Here is a 22,638-nt window from a genome sequence, read left to right on the forward strand (position 1 = left end):
GATTTGTCTGGAGGGAGCATAGAACTGTGTGGTGTAGCTCCTGTCCCTGTCCACTGGCAAGAAGCAGAACATCTGCCCACCTGAAGTACACCATGAAAGTGCTGGCCCGGTAACATCCAAGAGCAAAAATGAGGGCGGAGGGGAGCAAGTGCAGAAAGGTCTCTGCCCTTATGCCTTCCCCTTTCCTTCAGAGGCTATGTGTGTATTCCCCTACATATAGCCAGCCCCGCTCTGAAACATCAGGTCTCAGAGTAACAGGATAGTTGGGACGTTGGGGACTTCTGCCTTTTGTAGCTGAGGGCAAATGGGCCTATTCAGTTATGAACATGACTACTTCTGGGAAAAGTAATGAACAATTATGTTTGAATTGACACAGGGATCAGGACTAAGGTGAAGAGTAGAAAGAATAAAATCCTAATCCATCAGCAATTGAAAAGAACTGAACACTTGCCTTCTCTTATGAGCAGAATTTAAAAAAAAAAAAGGAGGAAAATTGTTTTCTGGACTTGTTAGGTGAAAGATGGCATTTTGCTGGTCTAGAGTTTTTTATGGTTCAAGCAGTTGAGGAAGGAGTTTATAGTGAGATCAGGTTGGCTGGATGATGAAAAGAAAACAAGAGAAAAACTGCCACAATGATTTTCATCTTTAGCCTCTCCAGATCTGTTGGGTCTTTTGTTCCACAGGTTTGTTGGTAGCAGGTGAGAAGCACCAGGATGAATTCATTGCTTCTACACAGCAATACATGTGAACATGAGAGAAAAGTCTAACCTTGTGAGCCAGTGACAAAAGACAGAGCTGCACATTCTAGCCATGAGCAGCCTACACTTCTGCCTCAAAACCTCCCACATTTTTAATATTAACTTGATAATTTAGCTCTCTTGAAGTCCTATCAGCACAGATACAGAGCATGCCATTCTTTACTGCAACATAGCCAAAGTAAACTATCCCAGTGCCATATCAACTTTTGCAAAGGGAGGGGAAAACATTTACATGGAATGGAAAATGCTCTCACACTGTAGGTTTGCCCAGTGCAGATGGCTGGTTGCCAGGCAGTAAAGAGGGAATCAACTCTCGCACAGAGGCAGAACATACCCTATAAGTAGCAACCAAACAGAACATAACTTGGAAATGAGTGACTTACAGTCTGTGCTGATCTGAGAAAGTGCAGATGTGGAAAACAATTCTTTAAAGTAAACACGATTTCTGTACCTGATGCTGTAACAGGCCAGCCATGATGCCAGGTTTGGAAGCAGCAGTCCCCTGGAGAATACTGCAGCCTTTTAACACTTCACTAATACATTTATCTTTCTAGAAGGCAATGCAAACATGGGAGCACATGCTCCATTTTGCCCTGTGATAACAATATCAACAACATCACAGAGGAGTGTACCCATGCAAAACCTTTATTTGGAGAATGTGTTTTCTTGAATAACAGCAACCCTCTGGTTTACACGTAGGCCCAGAAACACTATTTGCATTGTGCAGAGAAAAATACAAAGACAATTCTTAAAACATATTCATCTTCTGATATAACATAAATAGTATTATAATTGCTTACCCCAATTTCCTCTATTTTTATGCCACTAAATCTGTCTATGGGCTAGTTAGAGAAGAAAACCAAGGCAATGACACAGTATTAGTTTTGGAGATAGGCCACGGTATCTTGAAAGTCAATATGGAGAATTATCTCTATTATATAAGGAGAGATACATGGATACTGATACACTGTCTGGCACATATATCTCCTGTTTTCCTTCTGGGCCAGGAATGGCTTTCAGAATGGTTCTGATTATTTTCTCTGCTGGTCCAGAGCTCTAAAAAGGCTGAGATTGTGGCTGTTAGGGGTAGAAAGTTCCTCCTTCATTTTATAATCTGTATGTTATTGTGGTTTCTCTTGGCTGGGAAATTTCATTTTTATTTCTAATCTCAGCCATGTGTCAGTCAATTCTAACTTAAGTTCCCTCCACCCTCTCCCTGCTGTGCAGCACTGCAAGCCATATTACGAACATATTTTTCAGCACGGGTGGGAAGTAGCATTGTGGTTTTGGGCTTTTCTATTGATATCAGGCTTTTCCTTTTTCTTTGTTTGAAACATTTTTTCCTTTAAAAATAGATTTGATGGTAAACAGGTTTCATTTAGCCCACAGGGGGAGGTGGAGTGAACATTTTCATGCAAGTTTGTATAAGAAATCACAATTTCCCAACTTTTCTAATGAATTCAGTTATACAGTCATGATCTCATGAAATCTTCACCTTAATTCTTTATTTGGATTATGCAGAAGAATAGAATTTTAAATTTTGTAGATTCCACATGTAATTAAATCTCACTCCTTTAAATTAGTGCTGCAGCACTGTGGCTTTTTGCCAGTGGAGGGAAATTGGGGGATTGTTTGATCCTAAACCAAGAAAACATCAATGTCTTCCAAAAGAACAGCTTTACTGAAAACATTCAAAAGTCTGACAAGATGTCAATCCTTTCCATTCCTTTTAGCACTGTTTTGTCTATCTTCTTTGAGCTGAAGGCTCCTGCCGAGTAAAGATTCACTTCTCACACATACTTGCCTCTATCAGATTTTGAATCTGAGCAAAAGGGACCACTAAGGAATTGCAAGAACTTTTGCCATTTAAAATGCAAGAACATTTCATTTCTACTTTTTTCCCAATCATTCCACTGGTTTTTTCCTTTGAAAAGGGGCAGTGAAGAAGATGCCAACATTCTAACCCCAAGAGAAGGTTGAGCACTAAAACTAACATTCAGCTGGCTGTCCATATGGCCAAGGCAGCAGAATGTTAAACCTAGGTATTTATATTGATTTATTATATTAAACAGAAATATTTTACTAAATTCCAATATTTATCTGTAAATAAGCTCGATGGGACTGGTTATTTTTCAGGGCTGAGAGATTAAATTCTATGGCTTTACCACTTTAGCCATATGCTGTCCTTCCTGTTCTTCCAGAGTCATTGAATGTTTCAGTACACAGACCTAGCTCCCAACATCAGAAGCTGAGTCAAGGAAACTTGATGGTTTTCGTACATGATACTGTTGTTTGCAATAAACACAAACCTGTGGTATGAAATACAACAGCCCTTCTTATGCCCGGGTAGGGTTTCTTAAGTTAATAACTGTCGAGTGATGCTTGGTCAGGTGTATGGTATCCCTGGGCATTTCCATCACCGGAGGTCTCGGGTCACGCAGAGGCATTTCCCTCCTTTGGCTTCCTGTCCCTCCCGCCTCCTGTAGCTGTGGTGGCGGTGGGATTTGAAACACTGAAGAGCTCTGCTCAGACCGCATTTTGTCTAGTTCCAGACGCCTCTAGCAAGGAGGCTGGAGTGCGGTCCGCAGACAGCGGCTCTTCGGCGACAACCCCGTTCCCGATGGCGCTCGGGAGCCGCAGGAGAGAGCGCTGCCCGCCCCAGCACCGCCCCGGGCACAGCGCGGCCGCCTCCGCTCCCGCTGCTGCCCCGATCCGCCCTGCCCGGGCCACGGGGCTCGGGCCCTTCAGCAGCCCCGGAGTTCACGGGTGACTCCTTTTCCTCAGGGAGAAGATAGGAGCCTGGAACTTCGTGTTCATTGTTTATCTCGCTGCCAACGACCCCTCAGATTGACTGTCCCTTCTGCATTTCAACAGAGTAAGGGGACGGAGACAGCAGGTCCTCTTTAGCTATCCAGTTCCTGAGGAGAGTCTCTCACTTAAATATATTTTTAAAATGTGTAAGTCACGTAGGTTTGTGGGTTTTTTTTTAACATGAATTTCTGGGAATGCTTGTGAAACCAGTATCTTTCCCTGACTCCAGCTTCCACAGCTGCTGCAGCACAGCAGAAGCACTAGCTGGATACACAACAGCTTCTAAAAGCCTGAGGTTCTAGCTCTGCTCTTCCTCCTGAGAATCAAGTTCCTCACTTTTCACTGTTGCGCTGCAGGAGGCACTGGAAGCAGCCTGCAGCATCCCCCACCTCTACAGCCTCTCAGCCCCGAGCTCCTGCTCTTGCCGTCTTCAGTGACAGCTGCTGCCAAGACAGTTTTATGCACCCCCTGAGACAGGAACTGGAAGTCACCATTCACTGTTTTTTAACCACGTCTGGTGTAAAAGGGGCTTTCTGTTCACTGCTGTTTGCAAATTGGCGAAGGGTTTCCGGGAAAGTGGTTCAGCTCCAGTACCATCCAGCCGACTCTGATAGCTGGTATTTACTCATGGCATAGGCACTGTCGAAACACTGAGGCACAATCATTCAAGAAACTGTACTCCATGTATTTCTCAGCTGTTTGTATCATACTATCAAATGAAACTACCAGTGTTGTTAGAGAAATACACCATTTTTAAAGCAGCGCTTACTCTACTCTTTCATCCACTGGTCAGTCACATACTGTGGCAAAACAAAACTTTAGGTTTTAATTTCTTATTCCTGACCAATAAAACCTTCCCTGTAATATTTTTGCCCTTTAAAAAAAAATTGGCCGTTTATGTGTATTGAAAAATTAATTACTTGAGATGACTGATGGAACAGATAAGTTGCAGAATCAACCCACCCCAATAGAAGAAAATAAAATGCACAGAAAACTTTTGTTCCACAGACACATGAACAGAGGATAGCAGGACTGGTTATATGGGACAACTTACAGTTCTCCAGAAATCAAGGCTAAATTAAAACTTTGAATTAATTGCTAGGCATTTCAGTGTGACTGGTTAATGGGACGATGAGAGTTGAAGAAGTTCTTTCAGAATTGGTTTTTATGGGGAGGAGTCCGGCCAGGGGTATCGGTGGGACAGGGTGGGGAGGGCAAAACATGTTTTGTAGCTATTTACAAGCCCCCAGATGTCCTAGACGGTGATGAAGAAAGGTGAATATAGTAAGAGGGGTAGGAACAGTGTGTCAACAAGTATTGCTACACAGCATGCACACGAGTTAATAAAATAAATTACACACCACATTTTCTTTTCAAGCAAGCTTTAAATAGTCCATATGTAACAGAATCATGTGTTACGGACAAGAAATTCTTGCTGCCAAAACACAGGATGAGTGTTTTTCCCCATCGTTCTTTCCAAATTACAGACTTAGGAAAAAATATTTCAAGAAATTAGAAGACTTTAAAATATAAAATTATGCTAAAAACCAGTAGAATAGACTGGTGAAGCATGTGAACATGTCATCAGAAGAATGTTAGTACACAGGTACTTACAAAAAACATATATTAATGGACATAAAGGCTTTTAAGACACAGGTACTAAGCAGGCTAATTTAGGATCAAAGGGCAGAATGCATAGGCTTTATTATAAATTCTGTAATTCATGCAGTTGTGTGTGCAGATAAAATACATTTAAAGCCATGTATTTAAATGCTGTCCAAGAAGACACCTGAACTTCTCCCCAGGAACACCTGTTGACTTCAGGGAAGAATTAAACCCAGTTTTGCTTCTTTTTGTACACTGGCCTAATCCAAATTATAATCTGTAAAAGGGAAAAAATTATTAGGAAGAAAGCAGGTATTTTATCTGAGCCACTCAGCAACACTGGGACAAAGATCCAAACCCACTTTTTGGTAATCACTGTCCCAGGAATGGAATGGCAGCAACATCAGCCTGGACAGTTCTCAGCTGCGATTCAGAAAGTGGATCCAAGAAGAAAGATCCAAGGGTTGAGTTGGAAAAAATAGAAATTAACCCTGTAGTACATACATACATACATAGATGGCTTTTTTTCAGAAAAAAATAAGGTAGCACTACTGAGTAAGTGGCAATATGGTGTGTGCATTAAGCTATACAAGTGAAATCTGCTTGGGGCACCTTCACTCAGAGGAATAAGTCTTCTTAAAATATAATAATAATAATAATAATAATAATAATACTTCTTTATACTTGCCAATTGTTAGCAATTGTTTACATCGTAGAAAAATAGATAGTATTCTGTAACAAGAAATATAGTTACTTTGTTAAAATGGGCTATTTTAAACCAGCTACTATTCTTTTATATAAAGAATTTCTAAACAGCAAAACAAAAATAGGTAATACTGAGTGCAAAACAGTCAGTGGTATACTTTGCATTGGTTTGAAACACTAGTTGCCAGATATTAAAATTACATGTTCTGTACACTGTACTACAAAAGTCTTCCATCTTTTAGAAGCTTTTGGGTTTTTGTTTTTCTTCTCTCTAGGTGGCAAGTAAGTATTTAATACGAGTAAATTCAAACTCTGGAAGTCAGAAATAATTTCACAATCAGTCTTTGCTACCATTCTTTCACATTCCTTCCCCCACACAGTGCAGCAGCACTTTCTACTTATGGCCAAAAATCCCTTAAGTTAAACAAAGTGTAGAATGTACTTAGAAGTTTAGCTTACAGATTCACATTCTTTTAAAAATCATTTCACTAATCTCACTCGTTTACATTTACACCAATGTAACATCTCACTTTGTACATTTCACCATCCCTGCTGAAGACTGAAATAGTTCAGATGAAAAGTTTTTGCCAACAGTAGGTATTGTCTTAGATGCTACAAAGCCAGATGGTTCCAATGTCGAAGTCAAATTTTTCTGTGGTCTCTGCAACAGATTCAGATATGAAGAGCTAATTCCTAGTGGCAGTGGTAAAGGCATTATCAGTACACCATGAACATCACAAATGGAGATAACATCCAAACATTAAAGAACAAAAATCAAAAAAAAAAGCACCCAGAAAAAAACCAGTGAAACATTCTTAGTAGAGCAGAAATCTCTCTATTCTCCTCTTTGTTAATCTCACACCTTTTCAACTTTGGTGGGGTCATAGGTATCTGAAAAAAAAAAAAGAAAACACTATTAATAATGTATTGTGAAATCTATTCAATACTGCTAGCTATGGAAATGAGATATCCTTTAGTTTTTATTTTAAAAAAGAAGCTGATAATGGACTTGCCACCTTAAGATACATACCACATTCCTGATGCAAATCTGTATTTGTACCAGTGTAATTTGGGAACAACTTTGATCAAATGCATAGAGATAGAATTAGGGAGGGCTTGGGTAGGTAGGAACAAGCACACTGAATGCTAAGTGATTACTTCTAGTTTTCAAGTGCTTGGCATGGAGAAACAGACTTAAGATTTGCTCCCTGTTGTACTGAACACTAAGGACCAGTAAATGGTTTAAACATTCCAGCAGGGTGTTTAAGGCTGGCTGAAGGAGTGATTATGCCTTGCAGTCATCAGGATCTTTTTGGCTGATTGCAAATCCTTGGTTTCAGATTAATTCAACAGAAAACAGGAAAGCACAGCTGTGTTGCATCACTATGGTTAGGCTGAAAAACTGCAGGTCATGTTTCAAACCTTTTCACTAAATCACTGGACTGGCTTACTAACACTACTTCATTTTCAGCCTATCTCCTCTCAGTTCACAGGACATACCACACATTGGCTTTCCTTTATCCAAATCCCTGAAAACACTTTTCTATCAGATTTTTTAATTGGATTTATCCCAACCTTGGCCATGAAGTGAGTAGACACAAGCCTTTTCATTCACCCTTGTGACTCTGGGATAGGATTGCAATGAAAAGGCTTTGCCTTGTGAGGTCAGCCTGACCGGTGACATCATGCAAGTGTTTGACTTACCCTTGGGATGCACAGTCATGGCACAGAGGAAGCACAGCTACCTCCGGAGGAGTCTGTAGGCACAGAAGGGCCCGGACAAACCCGCACTGCAGCCTGTGCTGCCGCGTGTTACTTGCTGCTCTTACGCAACTTGAGTGTCTGTGCTAACCTTAAACGTCCCTCCCGTGGGCTGTACTCCCACAGCGCTTGCATTTAAACAGTTGAGCATGAAAACAGTTCCACATATAAATATCACACTTTGGAGTAAAACATTCATCTTCAGGACTTTCATGTTGATGTGAGTGAATGTCTTCATTCAAACAAGCATAAAAATCCTCAAGGGAAATTTTTGCTTCTGTGTGCAAGTGTCCATCTGCAGCATTCATACTCATGTCAAGGGGGGACTGGCTAAGAAAGGACTTCGGGATTTGGCCCCAGTGGGTGGATTCCTGGTGCAGAATCCTTTGTCACAGCTCTTGCCCACTCTCTTCAAATTGCTAGGCTGGCCAAGAAAGGTGTCTGTGCCAGCAACACCAATCATTTCAGAATTTTTTATCACTGCTAAGCCTCTTCTGGTATTTCCAAACAGACACCACATATGAATGCAAAAAAATCAACAGGAAAAAAGTTTTTGAGGACTAGGGCACTCCAGGATAATGCTGCATCTTTCTAAGCTTAATGGACAGATGGTGTGGGAAGATGCCTCTAAAGCAGTAACATTTTTTCAACTGTAAATATTTTGACATCCAAACTGCTAGAACATACAAAAATTCTGAACTGTTCTGTGACAGGTTGACCTAAGAACAAAAATGGATTTACGTTTCAGAAACTTCATTTTCCTGAGGCCAGTCATATTCACATTAGAATTCCCCACAAAATTGCAGGTGCTCATTGTTTCAGGGAGTGGCGAGACAGAGGTAGGTAGGAGTGGGGAGGGAGGGTTGAAATCAGGCTACTAGACATGAAACTTCTGAATGGTTCAGTTTATTACCTGAAAGCTTAGTCATGTTCTCAGCACCTAAACAATGACACAAAAGTGTGAATACTGCCAGGGTTCTGAGGGGGACAGACAGTGGAGTTCTAGCACTGATACAGAAATGTTTATTCAACATTTGGTTAAGCTCATTCAAAATGCTCTCTACAGCAACAAAGCCAGATTAGCAGCCTCAGGTCTTCAAACAGCAAAGGAGAAAAGACATCCAATGCATTTGGGAACACTTGGAGATGTTCTTCTAATGGCAGTATTTGCATAGTAAGATGAGCTTCTTGCACTGAGTTTTGGCAGAGCTCTTACTCTGAGATGACTGTTCGTCTGCCAAGCTACATTATACATGTGAAAGCCTGTTTCTGCTAAGGGCTCCAGCCTCTGCGATAGGGCCAGCCTGCAATTATAAGACTAATCCTATCTTGTTTCAAATAAAATGGCCTTTTAGAATGGAATATTTGCTCTTTAAAAACAATGAATACAATGGTTTTCCAGGATGAATTCTCACTTGAACTTATCAATGGTACCAATGGGCTAGTCTGGAGGTTGCAGTGAGGCTTAACAGAGGATGACACATTAGGGTTTCTACAAACATGAATCTTCAATCCTGTCCTGTTAAGATAATGTGAGGATTCTGTGGCCATCAATGAATTAGGGCCTCTTTGAATGGGAAGAGGCCAGTGGAGGAACTGACTGCCCACCCCAGGTGAGTGTGTGTTACCCTACAGCACTGGATGTGTGCAGCAGGAAGGGACATCCATGCCATCCAGACACAGGGAGGGCTGCGAGGGAACTGCTGCAATGGGAACACACTGCAGAATACAAGCCTGGCATTGTCAGCAAGAGGGATAAATTTAGACCTAATTTACTGCAGTATAACTCTCCAATAAAATGCACACAATCTGTTTTGATACATCCCTGAAGTCATGTTACCACAACAGTTATTTTCTTCACTCCAGCAGAAACCCCAAGGGAGGAAAGCATATGAAATGCATGTGGGGCACACTAGACCTGATGGGTACAAGAAAGCTGAATTAGCCTGTTTGGAAAATCTGGTCTACAGAAATACAGTTCAGAGCAGAAAGAGACAAATATGTGGGATACAGAAAAAGAAAGACATGAAGGGAAAGGCTTCAAGACTGCAGAAGTCATCAGTACTTTGAACTCATAAAAGCATTTCGCTTCAGATGGAAATGCCTAAATCCAGTTTAAGGTATATTCCAATTAATTCCAGTCCCTCTGTACTGGAAAACTGTGAACAGATTTATATTGATGAGGTTTAATGAATAACCTGTGCAGATTTCAAGGTAAAGTGTCAGCTGTTATAGAGAGAATGGAAAAAGGAAAGAGGAGATTAATATGAATTTAACAACTTTCACACCATACATTTGCTCACTCCAATTAATTTAATGAACTAGGCAGGTGGCCCGGGAGATTTATCCCTTTACAAAGATCTATGGTAACAACTGATTTTCAGTTGTTCAGCACAATGCTGTATGAAAACTGTTTCAGGGGAGAGAACAGCCCATGTTACTTTGGGGATGCATATGGACTACACAAGTTGATATGCTTTTGAGAGATGAAGAACACCAAAAAATAGAAGAAAAAAAAAAGGTGTTCACTGAAGAAGTCAACTTTCCATTTGACCTGGGGTTAACAGTTATTCTCAACATCTGATCTGGAAAATATTCATGAGAGAGAGAGAATTTTCCAGGCCCCTGAATGCAGCCATTTCCCAGAGGCTTCATAGAAGAACATCAGATTTTTATTTTTAGTTTCTTCTGAACTATTATATAGTATGTGTCTATTTAAGTATTAGGGAGGGAAAAAAATTGGCCTGCAAGGAGAGGCTATGATTGAATCACCACTTGTTTCCAAACACTGGCACTGGAGTGACTGTCTTTGAACTTCACTATTTTAGCCTGGCCATTCTCTGAAAAAATTAGACAGATATCAGACCTTAGGGAGCACTCCAATCTCTGTGAATGAGTTTCAGTATCACAAGTGAGTTTTACAGTAACTATTCCTAAAATGGGATCAGAGAACACTCATTTTTCCACAAGGAGAGCAAAGTGGGTGGCTCCCAGATGAGGGTAGTACCACCTACAGCCTGTTACTATTTGAGCAGCTTTACGTGGGCATAAGCAAACTGATCATGCCTGTTATATAAGCAAAGAGTACCCATCTGGATTTCCCATAATAGAGTCTTACCTAAAGTAAAATCTCTCTCAATCTTCTTCTTGTCCATTCCACCCAAATATCCATTTTCACTGAGAGAGATAACACGCTTGGAAACAGCTCCTGAGCTTGCCAGTTTGCTTCCTCTCTCCTCTTGTACCTTCGACAGCTTCTCCTCATCCACCTCCTCTCCTGAGTCTGCACTCTTAATGCTCAGCCGTCTCATCCGGGACACAGAGTCAACTTCTTTCATTCGCACCAAGCGATCCATGGCAGTCCGGCTCGGAGGAGAAGCGAGCTTGCCTTGAAGTGTCTCTATCACTTTCGAGGTGCTCCTCACTCTCTTTTCTGAATGCTGATATACTTGGTGACTTGGTGACTTGCAAACCAAGTTTTGATCCTCACCGTGGCTGGGATGCACATGTTGTTCAAGAATTTGCTCAGTTACCAGTGTTTTAGCACTGGCTTCCTCATCAGTGGTCTGGCATTCATTAGGATTTAAAGATCGTCCTCCAGCTCTGACAAAGAGAGCACTCTCTGTCCAGCCACACTTTCGTCTGCCTTCATAAGAATCCTCTTTTTTTCCTTCTTTGTCACTTACTGTGCTCTCCACTGATGATGACTCAAAGTCCTGAGCACCATTTGCAGGCCTAGTGCCTGGGTGGGGCCCAACATGGTCATCTGGAAGGAGAGACTCCACTGCTATATCTATACCTAAAATTCTTGCAGCTCTTGCCTGCAATGACTCGTTTACAGGGATTTCCACTGCATTTGCATTTAAAGAGTTGTTAGCACCAGGTTCTGGAGCCACATCAAGTCCCACTGACCTCAAGTCTGGCTCAGAGCACCCTTGATTCCTCTTCGTTAGTGACAAACGTACTACTGAGCCTCTCTCTAATACTGTATCATTTGTGGGAGTTGCACCTGTGCTCAGTTTAACATAGTCTAGGTAATTTTGGTCTTCACTCATCTCCTGCAAGATAGGGTTATTGAAAGGATTACTGTGACATGAACTGCTTGAGCTGCTAGACAATGCTCTCTTGACAGGGCCCACATGAACTGGCTGTTTACTCATTCTGCTCTTAGTTTCCCCTGTCCCCATTTCTGTTATCAGACTTCCATCTGCTGGCCTGACTCCTTCACTGCTCCCTCCTGGATGTGAGGAGCCTTTAGAGCCAACGTAGCCTGGCTTGGCACCATGCTCTGTCCCCATGCTCCAACTTTCAGACTTACTTTTAACTCTTCCTGACCTAAATACAGGCACCTCTGGCATAACCATTTCTGATTTTCCACCATATTTTGGCTCTTGGTTTGATTTCTCATTTCTGGATGCCCTCCTCTGCATAAGGGCACCTGCCTGCAGAGAAGCTGCAGCAGTTTCTAAGTCTTCTTCACTGCTTATGCTCTCCTCCTGCTCTTGCAGCTCCTTGTTAAAACTTTCTAGTTCACTTATTGCATCCCAGGGACGGCGACTTACAGGTTTCAACAGGAACTGCCCAAACAGCTCTTTACTGTTGCAGGGAGCACCTGGTTCTCCCTTAACTACATCTCCCTTGGAAAGAAGACCATTTTCCCTCTCCTGGGCAGGCACAGGCTGGCGGTGGTGGGTTTCTGGGGAGGGGGCCTGAAGGACTGAGGTGGCAGTCCTGGAAAATGCACTGTTGCTAGACTGGCTGAGGTACATCTGGCCTTTCGTACTGTAACTGCTCTGTCTGCAGCCTCTCTCTTCAGAAGGTGATCCTCTCTGCTTTGCCCCTGTGGTGGATGCTGTACATCCCAGGAGTTTTGGAGACTGCAGTTTGCTATCGGGCTGCCCAGACTTTGTACCATGTAAAAACTGTGGACTTTCAGGTTCCTCACTGAAACTGGTCTGTGTCTGCTGGTCTTTGTACTGATCACCTGGCCAGGAGCCAGAATATTTGAGCTCTCTGTGTTTTGTAGGCTGAATAAATCTGAGGTCATTCATTTGTTTGAACTCTTCTGGTCTCCACAGCTCTTGTTTTTGTAACTCATTTTTATTGGTCATGCTTCCTGTAAGCGCTTGTAACTCCAAGTCCGTTGAAGACATACTTAAGAGACTTTGTTCTTGCAAAGCCCCATTGTTATCAAACCCATTCTTATCAGGGCTCTGGGTTATGTTGTTGTTCCTATCTGTATCTGGCAGATTGGATTCTGATTTAACTGGGATAGAGACCAAACAAAATATAGTTTCATTCATTTTTTTCTTTGAACTCTTTTTGCTCTGCATCCCAGTTCCAGGTTCAAACTTTTTCACTTTTGTAACAATCTCACAGGTGCTGTCCATATGTGAATTTCTTACAGAAACTTTGCCTTTTGCGTATTCTGTGCTAGTTTCATTATGGGGGCTGTGATTAGTTGCACTACAATTGTCTCTTTGGTCTGGCAAGGCACAATTTTCCTGATCTCGGATGGATGGTGCCAACCATCTGTTGCTATGAGTGGAGCTGTCAGAAGTTCTTTCTCCCTTTGCAGAACTGGACAAGTTTGATGCATTCACAAAGGCACTGTTGTACTGTACTTCAAGATTTCTCTCTTGCAAAGTACCAGAACTTGCATTACATGCATTTTCAGTGTATTTAGAGTTCTCCTGCAGACCTTCCAGTGGTGCAATTTTAATATGTCGTATCCGAGGATCATCAAAGGGAATATACTGCACAGAACGCAGGTGGTCCGCAGGGCGCCTTGCATGGCTTTGCTTCCCATGAGGAAAATGGTTGTCTTTGCAAGGGTCACCCACCAGTTCAAAAGTATTCATGGCTGGTCGTTGGCAGGGGGTGATCCGCTCAGCAGGACCCTGTGGATCGCTGCTGGCGCACGTGTCGGTGTTAGGCACTTCACTGGGGGAACGTGGGGTCACGGTTTGGTGAGGTGGAGATTTGTATGAAGGAGGAGGTATGTACACGGGGGGCTCCAAACCAGAGTCTGGAATGCAAACATCTTGCCTTGGCTCATTACCTTTGGCTAAGTAGGACATGGGTTCATCTTTCTGGTGGTGGTCCTGGAAACCCACGGTTTCTGCAGGTGCCCTAGTCTGCCGCCGCTGCAGTTCGTAGGATGGAGGCTTGAGAGGCCTCCCATACTTGGGTTTCACCAAGGGAAGGAAATGGCCTCCCGTTCCATGGTGCTTGGCTGGTTCCACACTCAGTCTGTTTGGGGGATAGGAGGGGGTTTTAGTTACACTGAGTGAGCTGTTACTGTTGGTCAGGGGGGGCATTTCCACGCACCTCATGCTCTCGGGTGAAAGGACCCTTGGCAGCGACTGCGATTTCCCCTTGCTGTGGGTGCTGAGTACGTTGTCTCCCAGCGTCAGTGAATACAGCTCTTGAAGCAGCTTCTCCCTGTCACCTTCGGACATTTGCCTCCCTACCTTTTTTGGCTGGTTCCAGCTTTCCATTCCCAGATTTTGCCATTTGCAGTCACTGGGCACTTCACAGCTCTCCTGCAAGCCACTTCTTCTGACATACCCTGCACCTGTTTCCACTTTCAGCTGATTCTCCTTGGGGTGCCGGGATGCCCCCGGGGCTGCAGCCAAGCTTTTCATTTCCACACTGGCTTTCTGGGAATAGCCTAATAGCACACTGAAGTCCTGTCCTCGTCTTCTCCAGTAGGCGAGATCTTTGTCAGTCTTGGGCTGGCAAGACCATGCTAAATGAGGCCTGTCATAAACCCTGAAAGAAAACACAGTATCAGAGGCAGTGTGCACAAGTTCCCTTTCTTTTTTGTATGGATAAGGCCACTAGGAGGTCAAATGATGAGTTATGCCAATGGGGTTTATGTAATCTATTTGCAACCAGATGACTATGATTTTAATCAGAGGCTTTAAAAGTCAGTCATTAACATGAGTAAAGGAAAGGACAGAAGCTCTTTTGACATGTTGTTAGCTATGCAAAGCTGTTAGAAAGAAAGACAAATGCACACAGTTACCTGCGTGCAAAGATGCACAGCCCTGGATGGGACATTAGAAAACTGTCCCTGCCCATGGCAGGGGTCTTGGAACTAGATGATCTTGAAAATCTCTTTCAACCCAGGCCACTCCAATTCTATGATTCCATTCTAAAACCAGAAATTACTGTCCTGAACTTAATTATGCACCCTGCTAAATCAAAATATAGAGATGTCAAGAAGACGACTGAGGTATGCAAGTTTAATAGGATTCCAAGCAGCACAGGTAAGGAGTACAGGTAGACAGCTATTTCACAAGATTTCTTCAGATACATTCTGTCAGAAACATGATTTGTATCCTAGTATAAGTGCTGAAATTAAACACGTCATTTCCAGAATTGATTCTTGTTCATCCTTCTATGGGAACAAATTTCTTCAAAGTGCTTTGGATTAAATGACATGGCACAACAATGCAAATACATCAATTCAATTCTGAATAAGATGGAACCTATATTTAAAATGTAAAATACCTCAAAAGAAGTATAATTTTTTTAAATAAAGAGGGACTAACTCCAGCTATCTATTACTGAAATATGAAAGACATTGGACATTTTACTGCAGATCAGAAATTCAAAATACAGATTTACATGAACAGAATAGGTTCCTTGTGTGTTCTGAACAGAGTGTAAACTGTTTTATACAATACTGCAGACCAAAATTGGTACCTTTTAATAAATAATTAATTTTCTACTTGAATTGCATTCTGCTATTCTTGTACCTAAGGTGTCCAACAACATAACTGCCTTTACACTGTGTGGCTGCCACCAGCATAAGACTGGAAAGAAAAATCAAAATTGACAGAAATAGGACAAGTATGTAGTTAGAACTCAAGAATTTCTTTCTTTTCTCTTCACCCGAAGGTACATAAACAGTGTCATCTGGCTCTTTTTTACTGAAAACAATGATCTATTCAAATAGGAGTTTGTGAAGACATAATACAAGTCAAAATTCAGATTGAAATTAAGCCATCCAGATCCACAGCAATTTTTAAAATGTATGCTAACTTCATCCTGTGAGTCTAAAAGTTTAAAAACCAAACTGGGATAAGGAGCATCTTGTTCATATTAATTCAACTGATTAAGACTGAACATCTGAACAAAATATTCTGCCACTGAAGCACGAAATACAGTTTGATTGCTGAACTCCAGGAAGTAACAGGCATCTTCATTAATCAGTGAGCTATAACAGGACACCTCCTATATCGGAAATCTGACTGCAGTAACAATGAACATTTCCATGTGGAAACATACAGCTGAACAAATGCTGTCTTCTACCTTTCCATCTCATCCCCATACTGCACCATTTGTATCTGTGTTTACAAAACAGGATGAGAAACAGGGTCTAGTAATAGTGAGGAGGAAGGGACAGGTTGCTCTTTCCATTTGATTTCATCCATCATCGTAAAAGGGTCTACAGAAATTGCATAAAGTACAGAGTCATAGATTCCAAGATCAGAAGAGACCATTACAATTATTTAGTTTGACATCTTGCTCAGTGCAGGCCATCAGACTTCTTTGAAATGATTCCTGCTTTAGTGGTAGCATCTCTTAGAGAAGCATCTAAAAATCTTGATTTTAAAATGTTCAGAGATGTTTTTGCAAAGCTTAATTGACCATTAAAAAACCCTAACAAATAAAACACAAATTCTTATCAACAGGAAGGTTATTCTTTCATTTATTAAAAGCTGTTTAGAAGATTAAATTTATTTTTAAAGGTTAATAATCAGACTCCAGTAATGAACTTCATAACATGACACAAACCACCATGTAACTTTTACTGTGTCATCATTGCCACACGAATGTTGAAAAGACATAAAGAAGGTATTTAGAGCATTTTAAACCTGTTCTAAGACCTTTTCAAAGGGCAGACAGTATCAGTCTCTCTAGCTCTTGGCCAAGGCACTAGAAGTGGTTACACAGACAGACTCTATCAGAGACCCCATAAACCTCTGGAAAAGATGACACTGCACTGCATAGTGGGAAGGGGATGCTCCAAGGACTGTCCAGTTTAGTTCCATCCTGAAGCCTCCTCTGCTCCCAGGGTTAGAGATCAGCTCCTTCACGCCTGCATGCAGGATGACAAGCAGGCAGGCAGGAGGAAGTGGGGCAGCACAGCACAAGCAGTTTGTCACCACAAATGGAGCAGAGAGGACATGTAACACTTCTGGGTCTTCAGTCAATGAAGAGGTGCAAGGGGAAGCTTCCAAGAGCCACTCTAAGTTCAATATGCTTCACTACAGATTCAGCAATGTTACACCTCTGGATGGCGAGTACCAGTCATGGTGCAGTCTTTGCAACCATGACATATCATCAACGAAAAGACCACACAGTCCCTCTGAGCAGCAGGTCATCTGTGACTGTGCCACTACACAATTCTGTCTCTCTCCATGAGGTGCTGGCACTGACACACAAAGAAATGCACACTCAGACACAGCAGCTCGTAAGTACCACACCGCTGGGAGAGGTCCCAAGGATGGACCAGTCAGATTGGACCAACTGTGAAGATTTAAATGTCAAGGACAGAGTGGTCCCACAGGACCAAGGAGGTGGATTTTAACATTATGAAGTCTTTTCTAGAAGGCCTGCTTCTAACAAGTAACATTTGCTGTCATAAAGTGCTTTGAATTGATTCTACATAAAATTCATCTAATTAAAACTGTGTAAAACCCCCTAACTATTTCTACCTTTCTATGAATTTTAGGCCTTTACAAGAAATGAGGCCATCAGTCCACCCTGCACTGGCTGCATGACCATGTTTCACTGAGCTGTCATGCTCAGAGCAGTGGGTTGAAGCTGCCCAGTTCCCCTAAGCTGACACTGGACCAGCAGGACCTCACGAGACACAGATAATGGGGCCAAAAGTGAAGGAGTGTGGCACAGGCTTCCAAGTCTAAACATTGTAGAATAAGGCCACTGCAGGGCTATCTATAGAGTGTCTGTCCCTGTTGCTGGCTGCCAGCATGCAAGCAGTAGGTGTTAGGCACCCAGTAGCTTACCCTGCGTGAGCTGCAGGCACTGGCACAGACTTTGTGCCCAAGTAAGAGACACTGTTAAGGAAGGCAGCAAGGTGGAAAAAATTTCAGAGGGTTTTTCTGGACACTGGCAGCTTCTGTTCTATTTTAGGATCCTGTCATCACATACACTCAGATTCTGAGACCCAGCATTGCGTAAGACCAGTACACTTTTCCAATTTTTCCAGCAGATGATTTCATTAATGAATTTATCTATCTGTAAATTTGCTAGCTACTAATATAACTCCTCCCACATAAACAGCTAAGCAAAGTGCCTCTTCTCTCCACTCAGAAGAGAATCAAGAGGGAGTTCTCCTTCTGTGAACCCTCTCATCTCTACCCATAGGGTCAGCTTTTCCATTTTCTTTGATTTGTCTTCTCTTCCAAACCTTTACTGTGTTAAGCAAGGACAGCTAGGACAGCCCTACCAGTATCTGCTCCCCCAGGCTTTGCCTGAAGAACAACAGGATAGAGCAAAACACCACTTCCCCACTCCACTGTGGTGTCATTCCCCTCTTCACAAGCAGCAGGAGCAGTGGGTGGTGTGATGTGTCCACATGCAGTTGCTATGAAGCCTCTCTCCTCCTCAGCAAGGTTTGATTGATGGAACAGTCTTAATAAGCAGAGACAACAGCATCATTCCCAGCCATCACAAAAGACCTCATGCCCTGCAAACAAACCTGCCTGCAAAGACAGCCACGAGACCAGCAACATCACTCACTTCACTGGTGTACAGGAGGTGATGAGCTCTTCTGCATCCGTGGTGTAAACAACAGTGTGGTGTAGATAAGGCCCCAGCCCAGGAGCCTGTGCCATGCCCTGAGTTGCTGTGGAGCTGGTCGCTACCTGTGAAGATAGCTGGGACACACACTACCTGTTCAGGTACCTCCTGCTACTGTGCTGACTTTGCTGTAATAACAGTAGTAAGAAAATATTTCTATTTTTATGAAAGCGTGACAAAGCCATTTCCAGGGCTGTGTTCCCTATTTTATGTGGAAAAGTCACTTTTAAAAACCAGAATATAATATTTAACTATGCTGTAGACTGATTGGTTCCACCCCTTGCATTTTGAGATATTAGAAAGAGACTTCTAAACTGTCAGAGAGCATTATTTTGTATTTAGCCAATGCCAGCAGTTACAGATCCCTCTGCCATGTCCGAGATGTGGGGCAGACACGTTAGCCCACGCAGATGCACCCAGAGGAGCAGGAGGCAGGGAGGCAGCATCCCTCCCACCCCACTGTGCACTCACACAGGCTCTGCCTTTCAGGGTGTGGGAGCAGCAGCACTCAGGTAGCTATCAGCCTTGCATGGCCATGTCTTCCTCACACCAGATTTTCTGCACACTGTAAACTCAGCTCCAAGGCTAAGCACCAGCTTCCTCAGCACCACTGCATACTCTCTCCCCCTGCTTCAGAACATTTTTCCCTTTCAGTGTCTTTCCTCACTTTTTTTTTTGCCATCCAGTTCACTTCATCCAAAATACACCAGGAAGAATCCTCCTTATTACCTTTAAACCTGTGTTGTGTCCTTCCTTCTCTAGAATGGATGGTTCCACCTGGAAACCTTCACCACAACTGGGACTTGCTGCCCTACAACTGCTTTACAGGGCTCACATCTCTTCCTGCCCATTATCCTAGCTGGCAACCAGCAGCCATTTCTGCTCCAGGCAAACAGGCTTGCAAGGGGAAGAGATATAAAGGGAAAGAGCAGACAAGCCCAGCAGTGAGGGGGCACATGGCTCTGCCACATGTTAATGAAGGACTTTGTAAGAGGACAAACTCCCAAGGCGACAGTGTTTTGCCCTGCTTTCAGTTTCAAGCCCACTCAGCAGGAGGAAGGGGCTTTTCCTTGTAAACCATCGTCATACTTGGGCTGGCTTCCAGTCCTGATCAAGCCCCTTTCCTTTGTTCATCTGCAGCCCTCAAATAGCTGCAGAACAATGGCCAAGCAGTGGTGTGTACACACAGCTCTTCCTGCCCAGCCGGCCCCAGCCCTGGTGTGCACGTACTCTGTGTTGAGCAACCACAGTTGTACGAGCACGTTTTATGGAGTGACGACAAGAGCTTCCACTGGCTTGGAGATGTTTATAAAAGAAGTGCACAGGCACCTTCTCATGCTTACTTCACAAAAGCAGCCTCAGGAAAACAAGAAGGTCCTCAGTACATGTAGGAACACCCACCAAGAGCTGCATATGGCTGAATCTACAACAAAAACTGGGGCGTGTATGTGACAGAAGAAGCCAGGCTGAGTTTTTTTACAACTGAAAAGAAAGAGCTTTTCCCCCTGCTTTTCCCTGTAGTAAGACTGAGCTTTCCTAAGCCCATCAGAAAGCCCTTTCTGATACAGATCACATAAGAAAATCAAATTTTCCCACACTCAGCCACTTCCCATGATCCCAGTATTTCCAAAGCCCTTTCTCTAGTAGAAGGTGAATGGATGTGTCACTGCTTCATGCAGACATCCAGTGCACAGAAATGGTCACTAGGATGGGAGCAGGAAAGAGTCACAGGAAGATGATGTTAAGGGTTAGATTTGTGGTTAGTTATCCATCAGGACCAAAAGAAAGGGAAAGCAAAGCCATGGCATGATGCTGAAACTTACCCCCCTTCTGAAGTATGAAAAGTGGACAAACCCTGAAGGTCATGGTGGTAACCAGGACCCGCTTGCCTCCCTTGGCTCCCATGGCTGCTTTCAGTGCTGCTCGAGTTGGTTTTCACCAGAGATTTCTTGCTGCAGTCTCCAGTTCTGGATTCTGCCTCAAGCCCATTCAGTGTTGATCTCTGAGCAGATCTGTTTGCTGTGATTTCGTGCCGGTATCCATCATACCTGTTCTCACATGAAACAGGGGGATTTTTTGACAATTTGTATCCATGAGAAATCAGGAGGTCCTCGACACTGAACATGTTGTGCTGGTTTCACTCACAGCTGTGCCATCAGAAAGCTCTTTCCAGCTGGACCCATCACTAGAAAACAAAACCAAAAACATGCAGAAGGCTGCTTTAAACAAGAAAAGATATCTTTAATCAGCTGGCAGGCTACTGAAGCTAAAAATATCACCCCCTGGACTTGGTTTTCCACCTTCTTAATAAAATAGATGAAGCCAAGTGCATGCAGATGTTGATGAATCATGTGATGACCTTCCCTAGACAATACACCTTCTTGCACTCAGCCAAACAGCAGATGCCACGCTGCTGCTGCTGCTGCTGACTCAGTCCCTTTCACTCAAGAATTCACTGGTGAATGCAGTTTTCAGATTTCACTAATGTGATCTCAAAAAAATCTTTGCACTGGAGCTGAGCCCACAGCTTGAACAGGCATTTCCTTAGAAAACGATTTTTCTCCAGTCATGAAGAGGTGTGTTCTATATTACATTTTAAGTTACTGCAGGAGGAGGGGGTGGATTACTGGGCAATATGCCTCTCCCTACAGCTCTGCATATTCCAATTAAAAAAAAGTTCACATGAACAAGGACAAAATATGCATAAGAACAAAAATGAACTATGTAACCACATGAGAAACCCAGCTAATATGCAATACCCCAGCTAAGCAGTCCTTTTTACAGCTTACTTTCTTCTATCTCTGCATTGGCCTCTGCTGGAAAAGTGCAGTCCTCAGCTACAATAACACAAAATCTAAGATTTCAAGTATGCTGTTTTTACAGCACACTTTCACTGCATAACATGACTGGAAACAACCTGCAATGGCCATGTCTATTGTGTCTCAGTGATTTCCAAGACACAGGGCAGTCAAGATTTTTCTTCCCCAGTTACTGCCCTCAACTCTGCACTGACTAGAGCAAAGATCCAGCAAACTGAATTAGTTGGCCGGAAACAATCTCTGTTGTCTCTACCACTCTCGCAGCTTATTATGGCAATTACAGAACACCCATTCTTCCAGAGTTTTAAAACAAGTGGAAGGTAACGTTCTGTTCTGTAGTTTGTGCAAAACAATGGACCCGTTCTGATACATTCCCCCGTTTAAACTGTGTTACTAGAAAAAGGAAATTTAAAAAAGGTGGATAAAGAGGTAAAACACACACAAATAGATTCATTATGTAAAATATAAAACACAAGATGATTTCCCCTTTGTGAAGAGTTCATTTAACATGCCTACTGAGTACTGTGTGACCTTAGTAGCAGCAGATCCACCTGAGGATTATGAGCCCAGCACTGGCAGCTGCTCAAAAGGAGATTGTCTCTGCAAAGATCATGACAAGCAAGTACATTTTATACTGGTCTCTAATGCACCTCTTGGGCACACAAAAAGGGAGAAGTCTGTTCACTGCTGCTGACAATTATTTACTTGAAATGGAGCAACAGCTGAGATAGATGCTTTATTAGTACTGAATCTCTCAGGCTACATATACACAGAAGTGGATGTGTTTGCTCTGTATATTATGGCCAGTTTCTGACTATCTGGCACCCCATCGCTTTTCTGGGCCACCTTGTCTCCTGGCTGCCCTGAAGGCTGCAGAGCTGGTCTGGCCAGCTGCTCTGGGCCAGCCTGGTGCATGGCTCCTGGGCATGCAGGGACCCTCCAACTGCATCTGCCCTGCACTGCCCATGGTGGCCACAGCACTCGGCACTCGCCTGAGAGCCCACAGTGTGGAAAAACAGGCACCATTTTTATGCAAAGCCACAACTTAACTGAGTAACCTGGAATGCTGCAGAAGAGGCTTTTCAGCCTGAGAGCCTGCTGAACACTTAAACTGGTTTGTCTCTAGAGCTTAATGAATCTTTTCCCTTTTCACACATGGAACACCATGCACCCTTTAAAAACAGAGAAATAAAGCTCTGTGCTGAAGATATTTTAGGAGCAGTCGTTGTGAGAACAGGACTCCAAATTCCCAGTAAGAGCTTTGAGTAAGCAAGCCAGCAGTAAGTACAAGCAGGCAGAAAGCAGAGAAGAGTGGGACCCATTCCTCATAGAAGGAAGGG

The 22,638-nt window shown here is 43.0% G+C and overlaps 1 protein-coding gene across 3 annotated transcripts in view; it reads right to left on the minus strand.

The window, feature by feature from the left end:
- Window positions 1–1,387: 1,387 nt before the first annotated feature.
- The window catches only part of JCAD (junctional cadherin 5 associated), a 62,687-nt gene continuing 41,436 nt past the window's right edge, over window positions 1,388–22,638 (minus strand). Inside the window, exons 2-5 of one of the 3 annotated variants that reach the window (XM_071559995.1) lie at window positions 20,303–20,664; window positions 13,971–14,414; window positions 10,759–13,892; window positions 1,388–6,770 (exon numbers count right to left, since the gene is read on the minus strand). In XM_071559995.1, the coding sequence (XP_071416096.1) occupies window positions 6,736–6,770; window positions 10,759–13,892; window positions 13,971–14,414; window positions 20,303–20,604 (3,915 nt within the window). In that variant the 5' untranslated portion in view covers window positions 20,605–20,664 and the 3' untranslated portion in view covers window positions 1,388–6,735. Of the gene's footprint in view, window positions 6,771–10,648; window positions 14,415–20,302; window positions 20,665–22,638 lie in introns of those variants that run through there. The other 2 variants (XM_071559994.1, XM_071559993.1) reach the window with 2 other exon arrangements.

Source organism: Pithys albifrons, chromosome 7 (assembly GCF_047495875.1).
Source record: "Pithys albifrons albifrons isolate INPA30051 chromosome 7, PitAlb_v1, whole genome shotgun sequence".
Lineage (NCBI taxonomy): Eukaryota > Metazoa > Chordata > Aves > Passeriformes > Thamnophilidae > Pithys > Pithys albifrons.